The 14,780-nt window shown below is 37.1% G+C and overlaps 1 protein-coding gene across 1 annotated transcript in view; it reads left to right on the top strand.

The window, feature by feature from the left end:
* The window catches only part of LOC134494223 (chloride channel protein C-like), an 89,107-nt gene that overhangs the window by 28,020 nt on the left and 46,307 nt on the right, over positions 1–14,780 (top strand). The window contains exons 7-11 of the mRNA XM_063299271.1: positions 587–781; positions 2,745–2,842; positions 3,643–3,746; positions 5,364–5,535; positions 6,490–6,661. Coding sequence (XP_063155341.1) covers positions 587–781; positions 2,745–2,842; positions 3,643–3,746; positions 5,364–5,535; positions 6,490–6,661 — 741 coding nt within the window. The remainder of the gene's footprint in view (positions 1–586; positions 782–2,744; positions 2,843–3,642; positions 3,747–5,363; positions 5,536–6,489; positions 6,662–14,780) is intronic.

Genomic DNA, 14,780 nt, shown 5'->3' on the forward strand with positions numbered 1-14,780 from the left:
GATCTCTGATTTTCATGCCAGAGAAGGCCATTTTGTAAACAAGGGGCAGATGGTGGGAATTTTCAAAGCTGGGAAATGAGCAGCTACTCAAAAGATGGAATGAAGCAGCCCAGAATTTAAACCACAAACCTAGAAGGTTCTGGGGTGCTTTTAGATGAAGAACTTCTTCATGTTTATGGCTTTCTAATTCTTCACAATAAATCTATCTAAACTTCTTAGGTCTGCTTGGGGATTTGGAGAGGGGAGAGACTGCCATACCTGTACAAAGCCCTGAAACAGCATGTAAGGGTCTATCCAATGGTTATTTCAGGCTGTTCTAATATTATGGAAAATTATACATACATTCCCATAAGAATCTGTATTTTAATCTTAAAGGTAAGAAGGACCACGGGAGACAATGAAAGATCTGGAAGAAAGACTTTGGCAATGACCCATTAACAATTATAAGAACAATCTGTTTTTATGCAACTAATTTCACTTTATATGTTGAATGGCTGTATCATGTACCGTTTAGCATGGAGGCTGCTGTATATCAACTAACTGGCAAAATTTAGAGAACATTTTGTTTCGTTTCCTTTCTGTTTAGGTTAAGAACTTACTGGATATGAGTGTGTTGGCCTTTGTTCCAGCCATCTTCCTTGGAATACTTGGGGGCCTTTTAGGAGCTTTCTTTGTTTTCCTGAACATAAGGATTAATAAATTACGTCTGTGGTTCTTCAGCACAATTCAAAAACCATCCCTCAGAAAATCAGCCAAGCTCCTAGAATGTGTACTGATCTTTGTAAGTATTTAATGTTATTTTGTTGAGCATCCCAAAGTCATATTAATACCAGATTCAGAATAGTAAGTCATAGATATTTAGATAATTTTTCAATTTACTGGTGTAGGCTTTCACTGTTGGGCAGTGTTGGGCTTCAGGATGGCCTAGACAACAGATTTCCTGATGTTTCACTGGCAACTGTGGCTGGTATCTTCAGAGACAATCTTCTGTGTAGCAGGCCACCTTGCCTCTGAAGATGCCAACCATAGTTGCCAGCGAAACATCAGGTAATCTGTTATCTAAACATGGTCACTAAACCCTGAAGTCAAACACTGCCCAATTTGTCAATTGTTGGCCTATCTTCTTCCAATGTTCACTAATCTTTCTGAATTTTCCTGGAGGCTTGGATCAGTTGGATTTGGACTGAAAATTGCAAGGTTTGAACCATAGTTTCTTAAGCAGTAGAAAACATCTGTAATATAGGAATTCATAATCAATGTGTTTTTAATATATTTTATTTTACTATATGTATACAAATTAAACCTAGTTTGGAGTAAAAACGCACAAAGATGTCATATAATAAAAGGTAAAGGTTTCCCTTGACGTAAAGTCCAGTCGAATCCGACTCTAGGGGGCGGTGCTCATCTCCGTTTCTAAGCCTTGGAGCCGGCGTTGTCATAGACACTTCCGGGTCATGTGGCCAGCATGACGACTCGGAACGCCGTTACCTTCCCGCCGAAGCGGTACCTATTGATCTACTCACATTTGCATGTTTTCGAACTGCTAGGTGAGCAGGAGCTGGGATTAACAACGGGAGCTCACCCCGCCGCGCGGTTTCGAACCGCCGACCTTCCGATCGACAGCTCAGCGGTTTAACCCGCAGCGCCACCGCGTCCCTATAATAGAGATAACAATGTCATATAATAGAGATAACAAAAATGAATTGCAAATATCTTTTTTTAAGGTAATTTTCATTTGCTAATCTTTATGTCATGAAATGGAAAAACTGTGTTAATAAAAAATAAAATCAGAATGTTCTTTCCTTGCAAAAGATAAATCACAATTTCTTATATGTTTTTATCACAAGGAAATCTAATGTTCAGTTTTTAACAAAACTGTGTTTCTGTGATACTGGTGAACAGTTTCTGGATGGGATACTTTAATTGAAAGAACATGAAAATATTATATTAAAAGTTCAAGTATAGCACAATGCTTCCATTTGAATTATGTTTAAGGATGAAGCTAAGCAAATATAATGAATAAACATTGATTATGAATATAGGAATATGTGAATCTATCATAGAGAAACTCAGTTCATTACAATTTGAAAACAATTATTGTCAATGGATGGTGATAAGGATGTTTATAGAATGTATTAAGTTAATAGAGCTTTTCCCCTTTTCTTTGAACAACAGCTGAATAAAAGGATATATAATATGAGCAAGAAATATGTATAGAGATTTCATATAAGCAGATGGCCTTATATAGGTTAATCCACTCTATTAACCTACTATGCTTCTAAGCTTCCTGATGTTACCTCTTCCTGGTTTGCATTATTCTCGCCTCTTCCAACCTGATGCCTTGGAGACACATGGAGCCCAGCATTCCCAGAATTCACTAGGCAGTGTGTGCTATCTGTGGCATTCAACACTTAAATTCCAATACCTCTAGAGTGCAACAGGTTGGAGAAAGCTATCAGATTGGAGACTAGCAAGGTATGGGTAAAAGATAGCTTTGACAGGTTCTGACGGTGAAGATTACTCTTTGTTGGATTATGGCCTTTGATTTTAGCTCTTTCATGAGCTTAAATGCCCCTCTCTGAAACACTGAGTTTTTAGTGAATGTGATAGGTCAAATTGCTTGATCCAGATTGTGTGAATATATGTATATATATGCAGATGTTCCTGTGGGGTGAACCTGCTGATTTTAGACTATGTTTATTCAACATTTCTATCTTTCTGAACTTTAAAAATACTATATACAGGTTTTGACTATTACTGCTACAGTCTACTTGCCATATTTCTTTCACTGTACTCCAGTCAGGAGCCTGTCAGCATCTGATCCGCCTACTAAGTCACAGAAGTAAGTAGTGAAAGAGATGGAAGCACATGTACAGTATAGTGTATAGCTGCTCCTGGCTGCTTCAGCTTGAGATCTGATCCCATTGTGTAGCTTCAGTGGCATGTCCTGTGGCCTGGGTGGAATATTTGGAGGGCTAGTCCATAAACATATTTCATAGTTTGAGCACAGGAAATGGAATGTATGCTCACTTTGGATATACAGTACTGTACTTCTCCTAGTTAGAAATCCTGTAATTATTTATGACAGCACCAGCAACCTTTCAGAGTGATGAAAAGGGTATGGAATCAGCTAGTTTTAAGGCTTGGCAGGAATCACAGAAAAGAGGCAATGTCTGTATTTGCCTACATAATAATAAGAGGGTTATATCATATCCAGCTTAACTTCTGATCCTCAAAAAGGTGACTAAAAGTGTAAGACATAGTATACATAAAATAGAACATACCAAATAATCACCAGCTCTAGAATGATTTGCTGGAGAAAAACTTTTTTGAATAGGTAGATGAGTGACTTCACAATGCACTGGGGAAAAAAAAACATGTAGGGGAAACATACAGGCTAGCCCAACCACCAGCCAAATGTTTGACTGGCATTGAAAGCAGCTCTTTGACTATATTGCACCTTTTGGCTCAGGAGATTTGGCTCACATGAGATCTCCTTGCATGTGAAGGAACTCTGCAGGCACATGAATAGCTTCAGATGTACAGTTGTGATGGGAGAACATAGATAATAACCACCTCAGCCCCTGTATTATATATTCTTATCATGAACTGATCATTATTTCTTTTCATTTTGAGCATAAGCATACGTCATCTTAGCTGGCAAATATGTGAATATAACTGTAAACCAGCCACTTTACAAAGTAGGTCAAATGAAACGGAATATTTAAACCAAACCTTCAATGAAGGTAAGAGAAATCTATCATCTATCTATCTAGATGAGAACAGTGTTTGTTTAAATATACTTCTACAAGATTCAAGTACAGATGTAGTGTTTTATGGACTGGTCATTGATTATAATAAATAAGTTATCTATCAGTTCTACAAGAAAGCATATGATATTTTAAAACTTGGTTTTGATCAATATCCAGATTCAAATTATGCTACTCTGGGAATTTGTGAACTTAATGCAAAGAATCTATCTGCACTTAAAGCATCCTAATCATACTACACTCTTTCAATATTTTCTTCCAGAGCAGGGATGGGCAATTTCCCACTCTTTGCCCTATTTTGTAACCCCAGCTGGTACCACCAAAATGTGCTGATAAAACTGCTAATTTTCAGTGATGTAAATTTCCCTCTTTTCTTTGGCCTGAAAGGAGGCCAAATCAAGTCAATCTTTACTGCAGTTATTAACCAGCACAGAGGGTAAAACTTTTCACTAAAAGAAATTTAAAGATAAAAAGCTTCAGTTAATACTCAACCCAAGGATAAAACTAAAAAGATTAAAACAAATGACAGGGGATAAGTTAAAAATAGAAAATTTAACTGAAAGAAAAAGCTTCAAAATATGAGTGGTTTGGGCTAATTAAAACATAAGGCAGTCCTAAGTGTAATGCTAGATGTAGTTCCATATCTAGCAGACCATAATCAAGCAGGTTCAGCTGCTTTAATTTACCATGTGTCTTATTTTAAATTCAGCTACACAGAATCTGGCTACATTACAACTGGTGTCAGATAGCAGGAACTCTGCATATTGTTGGATGGTAAACCCTGTAATATTATTCAGAAGTGGAATAATTAGGACTCTATGGGGTTCCCTATTAAACTATGAGTAAAGGAGGACATGCTGAGTAGGTTCTACCTTTCCTGCAGGGGCATAATGGCTGTGGTATCTTTTATGTACCCTTCATCAGAACCGAAGGAAGGACATTGGGCTAGCGTGAAAGTCCGTCTCTGGCTTGGAATATCCAATTGCATGAGATGTGCAGTTGATGCCATGCTGTATCTAAAACTGTCAGCCTTGAAACTTTGGATAGTAGTGTCTGGTCTAAAATGATGAACAATTGGTGTGCCAAGTCTCCTTGAGTCTCAATGTACCTGTTTTGCACCTTTAACTTCTTCCCCCACAGAGTCTAAAAAGAATTAAAAGCAAAAGGAGAACAGCAAAAATTGGTCCAACCCCTTCATGAGATCATCTCAGCATCAGACATGCCCTCTGCCCCCTTAGAGAAAATAATCATAATAACAACAACAACAATAGTGGTCTTGACCAAATAAAGTTGCTTGTCACTCTCATAGGGTATGTGAATTTGCCATTTATTTAAGACATTAACCAAAGTAGCAAGGCCAGAAAGACTTGATTAGTATCTTTTGAGAGAAAACATACATTGGACTCATAGTAACGATAGTAACAACAGTGTAAAAATCTCTGTCCATGGCATATTACCGAGCACGATAAACTAAAAAGAAAAGAGGAGGGACCATAATGAATGGGGTGTGTGTCTCTGTGTCTCTGTGTTTACAAATCTTCTAGATTATCAATTCTTCTGCTCTATTCTGCCTCTTTCCATCCAAACTTAAAGCTGCTGCCCTCTTGGCAGAAAATGGCATGAAAGGAATCATGTACTTATTCAGACGTGGGACTCATGAGGAATTTGGATACTCCTCTCTTTTTATGGCACTTCTTCTCTATTTCTTGTTGTCCTGCTTGACCGCAGGCTCTGCTGTTGCAAGTGGCTTGGTTTTACCTATGCTGTAAGTATGATACTCATTTTCTACTGCTTTGGGATACTGTCATCTATACTAAAAAGCAAACTCTGGGGATATAGCACATAGAGTAGAGAGACACCCAGTATCTGCTTAGGACTAAAACGGTGCTGACACCTCTCCTTTAACTTCCCCAAAGTTTTCTCCTATTACAAAAAAAGGTGTCGGTTTTTCCATCTTATCCTCAGTGTGTTTCAACATTATTTTTGGTGATGCACCAGAGCTATATGTCTGGTAGATTGTTTTGTTACACACATCTTTCCATAATGTCATTCATTGCTTCTGCTTCTTGAACTGAAAAACAGCCCTGGGGGAGAAGTTCCTTTGTGACTTAATTGTAGCTCTGGAAGCAGCAGGACACTTTTCAGTGGCATCTGCAGGGATGGTCAAATAGTCAGTCTGATGAAAGCAGCATCTCACTGTTGAACACAAGCCCCACCTCTTCGGTTTGTGTTTTGGGACATCACAAATATGTCCTAAAGGGGCTAAGCTGCTGCTTTCATCATTTTGACAAGAGCAGCCTGGGCTGTGGACACCCATAACACTTTTAAGGGAATTATTGTGCAATGAAATACAAAATATTTACAAATATTAATTTGCTGAGTTGAGCATAAATCTTAATTACTACCTGGATTTATTCATGTAGTTTTCTTGGCAACAATACAGAAATGGTTAGTCATTGACTTTATTTTGTTTTGATTTTTTATTCCGAATTGAATCTGTAGCCTTCCTGATGCTCTATCCACCTCAGCCAAGATTGGGCAAGCACCACCCTTCAACTGCTTTGTTGCTAAATTAAACTCAAGAAACTTCTATTCCCATTCATGAGACTTTAACCAAAATTTTCTTATCATAAAAAAAAATCATTTATCATCAAATGAGCAAAATCTGAAGCATTTTCAGTGCAGAAGTTTCCTGTTCTCTTTCTTTTTTCCTCTGCAGATATATAGGAGCTTTATATGGGAGAATTGTTGGTTTGGTATTAGTTTCCATTTTTGGAATTCAGACTGATGAAAGTAGTGCATGGATCGATCCTGGGCTGTTTGCTGCAATTGGAGCTGCTTCCTTCTTTAGTGGTGTTTCAAGGCTAACAATATCCCTTACAGTCATCATGGTATGTTTAAGATAACTTTTAAGAAGAGCAGTTTGATCAAAAGCCTTTTATCAAAAGAATATTTGATGAAGTGTTGCCCAATTGGGAGACCAACAATGTGGGATTGAGTGGCTGAAATCATTAGATTTTTGCCCTGAAGAACTTTTTTGGGGGGGGTAAGTCATAAGAAAATTTGGAAGCTTTTTACTACGATGGGAAGAGGTAATGAGAGACTTACTAGCTCCATCCAGATGTTGCTATTTAGGTGAAGTATAACTGTTTGATAGAAAGAGAGGGGTTATGTCCTCAGGTCTGTAATAGTTCTTTTCATTTTTGTAATACTGTTTATATACAGTATTGCCTTTCACAAATAGCCTCCCTAGGCAGTGCACTAATTGAGAACCTCATTAAATAAGTACAAAATATAAGATTAAAAACACACATAAAACAATACAATGTCACTTTAGAATAAGTATTGCTTCTAAGGTGAGTCTTTAATACCACTGGCATTAAGATTTTTGTAACCTGCTTGATGATATCTAGAATTGCCCTAAATTCTGACCAAATGCAAGGATTTGTAAGAATATCAGATTTCCTAAACTGATCATTGGTTACCAGATAAACATTTTTATACCTTTGAACAGGCATTACAGACAGAGATATTATAGGGGGTTTTGGGAGAAGGCCTAAGACTAGATGATTAAGAGAAGTAGCCATCTGTGGCATTTCAGACCCAGAGAAGTTGGAACCAGATTCTTGGTTGTCATAATCAACATCTTTATGGATTTAGAGAATGTTCTTAAGAGAGCAAGTCTTCACTGCTCCATGGGTCTGAAGAGCCAATAGCTCTCCTTATTTCAGCCTGTGATTTGACAGTGAAATCAGATTCAAACAATTATGTCTCCTCAGTGTATTTCTCTGCTTTGTAAAATCTAAAATGAGAAGACACTGTCTTTCCAATAATAAAATGGTTTTTTATACAGCAATTAAGTTATCAATACTCTCTTGAAAGAGAATATAAACATTGTTTACCTTGGACTACTTATATCCTGCCAATGAAATAACCAAAGGATCTATTTGGGCTTTAAGACAATTGAAACCTAATCTCAATCTCATTTTTTTCTGGAAAGAAAATGCTATATCTGAAGAGCAAAACAAAACCTTTGTTTCAACATTGTTCAGAATCTGTGGAAAGCTATGTTCAGTGCAGTTCACTTCCAATGAAAAGGTCAGAAACAACTCAATAACCATAGAACCCGAAAATGATGACAACAGCATAAAAGAACAGCTGGTGTTCACTATGGTAGCCTGGCATTGCATGACTGCCCCCCCTAGGTGGCAGATTATAACACTTGTGAGCCTTTTTAGACTGGAAAGTAGAACTTCAGTTCATGTCCCTCCAAAGTAAACAGAGGCATCATACATTTTTGACAAGAGTAAAAAGACTTGGACAATGCAACAACATAGTTAAAAAACTGAACTGTAAACAAACACATTTCTTTGTCTGATAGATTCCAAAATAATTTTGGAATGTTTGTTTTGGCTTTTCAGATAGTATCCCATTTGAAAAATGATATCGCAGGGGTAGTGAACAGGTTAGTAAAAACATTTTATAGAAATAACAGACCCCACAGCTTTTTGCCTGCTTTTTCATTTATCTTTTTCATGCTGACACTTGACCATCAACTTCCGTACTTTCCTGAAAGTAGTAGAACTGATACTTCCTTTGATTTGTAAGGACCTATTCTATATCCTCCTAAATCAACAATGAGTAAAATGTACCTCAGCTCTGTTACATCATTGGTTTAAATACACAATTCTCAACAATATACTGAGCAGAAGTCTGTGCAGCCAAATGAATAGAGTAAAGCCATGGAGTTCCTTGAAGGGCCCTGTCATTAAGTATTTGCCAAACCCACTCAACACTCCATTGAGTCCATCATTTCAGGGAAGTTGTTCAAAAAGAGGAAAACAGCAATATGCAATAGATCACTTAAAGAAAAGAGGAAGTCTTACTGCTGCCACCTTCTTCCCAATGACACATTCTGGATTACTGAGAAGGAGGGGGAAGAGAGATGAAGAGATATGAGGTTTGGCTAAGCAATCCATGCATGGATGCAAAGGAAGGGGCATGCAGGTATATGAATGTGCACGGGGGTATGACTTTCATTCTACTTGTGCAACCCTTGGAACCAAAAATGTTCCCTACACATGTCTTAAGGGCTCAGTTGTTGATAACTGTTATGGATTCCATTTCCTACATAAATATGATATTCCTGTTTTGGGATAACAGTGTGCAAAGTACAGAAAAGCTAAAGAATTAAGGCATGAGATAAGAAATAGATACAGCTAAACCTAATTTACACCAATTCCATTTGCTATATTTCTCTATATTTTTCTGTCCTTAGAAACTTACATTCCATCTTGTCTATACAACACTTCATACATTGCTATATGTTTTTTAAACCTCATTTCTTTTTTTTTTTGAGAATCCAACTACAATTTTCTCAATCCTCTATTTTCTCTTGATCCATTCACTCTTCCTTCATTTCATGTCTTCCACATTTATTCTTTTTAATACAACCAAACTACTTCAATGTAGTTCTTTTGCACTGGTCACTTATTTTTATATTTAGTCCATATTCATTTAGCATCTATTCTTGGCTTTGTTTCTTCTTATGTGCACTTAAATAACTCATTTCCACAGCATTCAACCAACATTTATGTTTCTAAGGACATACCAATCCTCAAGCTCCTGAATGAAAGGTGGCATAGAAATCAGTAAATAGCAACTTTAAAGTATTTTGATAGTATCTTTAAAATGCATATGTATCCAAGTTTTTCCATTTGTTTCTTTCCCTCATCCCTTCTTGTTAATCCCAGTTTTGTTTCTTTTTTCTATTCAGTAAAAAAATGTTTCATTGGTTTTACCCCTGCATCATTTCATTGTCTGGGTAACTGATTCATGATGATATCCACCATGGATATTTAACTAATTTTTGCTAAATGAGCTACAATTGGCTCTTTTTGCTCAGTACACTGAAGCATAACCAGACTGACTGCATCAAAGCTTTGTGCAATGGGATAAGTCAGATAATAACTGTAGGGGCTTTAAATCAGAAGGAGTCTTCAAACTAACACATCTTATTAAAAGGCGGAAGCTTTCATGAACTATAGTTTCTTTCGTCAGATGTTTGGTGTAGATAACTGATGTAAGGTTTATTTAAGAATGAGACGGGGTGGGGGAAAGAAAGGGTAGTTATGCAGATGCAGGGTACATGTAAGACAAATTACAAGTTGCTCATCAATTAGGAAGTATATTTTGTTAAAAATACATTATGTTTGTTAAGACCTTCCGAGATACCCTTAAATTTTTTAATGTCATCTGTGTCACATGTAACTTGTGTCCAGCTCATACCAGTTTGCAAAATTCCAGAAAATGTAACAATTGACTCTTGCAAGCCAGTTGAGAGCAGTGCTGAGCCATGACTGCTGGCATGCCGATCAGCTGTTCGGGGGTTAGCGGTGGCAGTGACAATAGAGCTGGCAATGTGATGCCGGCAGGCACTGGATTTTCTTTTTCCAGAGAGCGGTTGTTAAACTTTTACCAGGACACCACTGCCTGTATCTATATAACCACTCTTTGTCTCCACTCCCATCTTGCACCACCCCTATCAAACATCTGTTTAACCACACCATGAATCTTATGAAGTGAGCTACAGTTTGCAAAACCGTATGCCTCTTAAATAACATTTGTTAGTCTGAACACGTGCTACCAGATTTCTGATTTTGGCCTATGACAGACTAACATGGCTCTCCTCCTACAGGTAGGGGCTTAGAAATTATGAACTATTTGAAGTCATGTCATCCTTACCATTGTCTCTCCCACTACAGAATTTGATTGCTTATTTCCCTCTGCACAAATAATTACCCTGCCTTGAAGAAAATGAGATTACAAATTGGAAGTAGGCATTTTAAGTGTGGAAGACAACTGGCCATGCCTCCCCTGCCTCCTGATCTTTCTAAATCTATGAAACAGGAGGCTTGAAACAGAAATTTCCTTGTGAAGTGTGCTTGAGATAAGGAAGTGGATATGCTGATAATTCTGAAAAGGAAAAGCATACCACTGTACTCTGGAGTAAATGGGCATTCCTTGACCTAACAGATAGGTCATATGGATTGACTATCTCAGGATTTAGGCATGAGTGTTGTAGAGGACTTTCACCTGCATTTGTTATACTGTTTCTGTTGATCTTGTTTGTTTGTTAGAATATGTAGAGATTCCTCAGTTAAGTTTACAGAGACTGGTGGTGCTTTGTTCTTATCATAAGGTTTTATTGGAAGTAGAAACACCTCCCTCTGTTATCACTACAATAACATGGAAGGAAAAAGAAAATGAAAATAATATTTACTGCTTCATATACTTTCCTGAAAGTTGATTCTATAGGAGTTGCTTTTTGAAGGAAGATTTAGTTTTTGGTTAAGCTATGTGGCACATTTAATTATATCTAGTTTATTCCCATTTTCTAATCCTCTACAAAGGTAGCTGAAGTATAATGCAGGAAGTGTAGGCTACTCCCCCCAATGTCATTGAAATCATCTCCTGTCCCACTTTTCTCCCTTTGGGTGAAAACAGACACATGAAGGGATAGAAATTGTGGTCATTCAGGGCTTTTCCAGAAGACTTTCAGAGTAATAATTTATAGCATAAGCCAGCTCTTGCTATGGCAGTAAATCACTAATGCAGACAGGCTTTGTATTGCCATAGCAGTGGCTTAGTGAGGCCAGTCTGGAAGACTTCCTTGGCAAGAATACAGCTTATCTTCATTATTTGCTCAGATGCATATTAAATTAGGAAAGAATATGGCAAATTAAAACATCTAGTGCCTGTGGTTCTATAATGTTCACCACTTCTAAGCTTTACAATACTTTGGGATCTGTGCTCCAAAATGCAACAAAAAGATAAATATTTCCTTTCAATTTAATTTGATGTGATGTTTAAACAATACTATTTAAAATGCTAAGTAGTCTACAGTTGTGTTTGCATGACATACTAAGCCAAACGGTTTACAAGTATGTGCAAGCCACCATCCTCCCCTCTCATGCCCAGTTCTTTAATCACAGTTTTAAACTTACTCATTGTGAGGACAGTTGCTAGTATCTTTTTAAAGCAAGTAACCATTTCTATAGAGAAAATTTAAGAGAATCCTACATGTCTGCTCAGAAACTAGTCCCATTGGCTTTATGATGTCTTTTTTTTAAGTATAACATTTTATCCTCAATCTGTTTGAGTACAACAGCAGAACTATTGCAAGAGAAAGTGAAGATAGCTTTGCCAACTGACCCTTGATTTTCTCTTGTGCAAAGAAGGCCAATTTTCCAGCTGTTATTTTTGGCTACAAATGTATTTGGCTCTTGAGATTTATAATGTTTTTCTCCAGCTCATTTGCTCCTCATTCTGTTTTATCATCTAAAGCCAGTTATTGCCATCTGCACCAGTAGATTATCACTACTTTCCTGTGGAATGCAGTTCTGCAGCTGTAAGGATTGCTATTTAAATTACTACCTAAAAATGTAGCAGCATTTTACTATTTCCCTTGAGCTTTGTCAAAGGTGCAGTGTGAATGGTTTATGAAACTTTTTATATTCTTCTGGGAAGAAACTAAAGAGAACTAGCAACCTGTGAACTTGTGCAGGAGTAGCAAGACAAGAAGAGGACATAAACAGAAAATATAGGAAGACAGACACATGTGATGGGAAGCATTTAAAAAGAATCAAACTCAGTAATGAGTCAAAGAATGAGAAACACAAATTGAGACACTTGTTGAACAGGGATATGAACCTAGTTGGGCCTCACCTTTATGGACAGCATGGACAAATATCCACCATCTCAACTGTATCTGGTGATAGTCTGTAGATGTTCTCTTTGATCCTATCAATTCACATTTTCTGTTATCTTAGTCTTCTGTTTCCTTCAACCTAACCAATATATTTTTCTAGTCCATCTTGTATCACAGGCCCAACATATGTGATCTGCTTCTTGATCTTTGCCTCAAGAGAGCAGTCAATTTTATTTGGTCCAAGATAGAAAAACTGGCTATTTTTGCAGCCCATGTTACTCTTAGTAACAGTTTCCAAATCTATAGTTCACAGCATCTATCTGCTTTCTCTTGCCCTTTCTCAATACTTAACCTTTATAGCCATACAGTACCAATGGAACATCTTTGCTTTAATGGTACTGATATTTGTAGTCATAGAAGTATCCTTATTCTTTATGATCTTGTCTTCATTTGCTTTCCTGCCTAGGACTAGTATTCTCGTTTCTTCTCCAGTACCCTTTCCATCTTTATCTATTCTTGAACCCAAGAAAACAAAACTATCTACACCTTTATTTCTTCACTATCAACATGGTGGCTGATCTTAATCTTCTTACCATTAACCCAGATTTACCATTTTCCATATTTACTTTATGATAAACTCTTCTAAGTATCCTTTATTTTCAGATAACTAAGTGGTGTCGTCTGCCTATCTGAAATACTGTAGTTCATGCTTTGCCCTCTTATTTTGATTTCAGCTGTCACTAATTCCATTCTTATATAAATTCAACAATTATGGGGACTGGCCACATAATGAGAAGACAGGACACCCTGGAGAAGGTGATGATGCTAGGGAGAGTGGAAGGCAAAAGGAAGAGGGGCCAACCAAGGGCAAGATGGAGAGATGATATTCTAGAGGTGACGGACTCGTCCCTGGGAGAGCTGGGGGTGTTGATGACCGATAGGAAGCTCTGGCGTGGGCTGGTCCATGAAGTCACGAAGAGTCAGAAGTGACTGAACGAATAAACAACATGGATCCTTGTCTTACTCCTTTTCCTATTCCAAACCAATTCAAACTTTCAAATTTCTACAAGGTTAATTCTTATTGTAGTTTCTTGTTCATGGTAAAGTTTCTTTAGAAGAATAATCAGATGTTCAGGCACTTCCATTAGTTTTAATGTATGCCACATTCTATCAAACAACCTAAGACTTTGGCACAGTCAATACAACAAATGCAAGCCTATTCTTCATGGTCTCATAGTCTCTCCACAATCTTTTTTTATGTTAGCTATCAGATTTCATGTCTGCTGATTCATTTGCCATTTCTTTCTCCATGTATGGCTCTGTCTTCTTTGTATGATCTTAAGCAAAACTCTGCTTGCACAAGGAATTAGTGTTATGGTATGGTAAATTGCACACATTCTCTTGCATCTCACTTCTTCAGCATGGGTATATAGTTGATTTTATCCAATCCCTAGATAACACATTCTTGTTCTATGTTGACATGGAGCTGTTAGCACTTAGGGATAGATTCCTGAAAACTTTCTCTCAAATGTTTCTGTTATTTTATAATCCCTTTAAGTATAGTATTTCCATCTTCCTTTAATCTTCCTTGCCTCTATTGGGTGTCTTCCATGATTATTCTTGTATTCCCAACTTAGCTGTATATTTCTCTGATCTTAAAAATAGCTCTTTTTTCTTTTCTTGTTATTATCCTTTATTTGTTGATATTTTTGGTTGAGATATCATTTCTTGACCTTCCTAGCATAACTTTGGAATTCTACATTGCCTGAAGCTTTTATCTTCTGTTTTTCTTAGGCTGTCATGATAGCTTATTCTGAAAGCCACTTGGATCCACTTTGAAATTTTGGGAATATTATTTTCAGCTTCACCTTTCACAACAGTATTTCTTAGCTCTTCCCATAACTACTCATGTTCTTTTTCACATTAGGAAAGTGTGCTGAATCTCTTCCTTATATTCATCCTGACTTATACTATTCCACTCTTGCTCCTCCTTTCATTAATTCTCTAAGCTTAATCTGTATATTTGACATCAGTAGTTCATTGTCTGTTCCATAATTTGTACTTGGAAATGTTTTGGCTGATAGGATTGCATTTACTCATCTTCTGTTATCCATTATGTAGTTGATTTGATTCCAGTGTTGAGCATCTGCTGATGTCCCTTTGTAGAACCTGAGCTTATTTTGCTTGAAGCAGATTTTGGCAATAAACAAATAATCTCTTCAGAAATCCCTATAAGCCCATCTCCTTCCTTATTTCATTACCCAGTCCAAATGTTCCAGTAATTCCAGATTTCTCCATTT

The sequence above is a fragment of the Candoia aspera genome, chromosome 3 (assembly GCF_035149785.1).
Source record: "Candoia aspera isolate rCanAsp1 chromosome 3, rCanAsp1.hap2, whole genome shotgun sequence".
In the NCBI taxonomy this organism is placed as follows: domain Eukaryota; kingdom Metazoa; phylum Chordata; class Lepidosauria; order Squamata; family Boidae; genus Candoia; species Candoia aspera.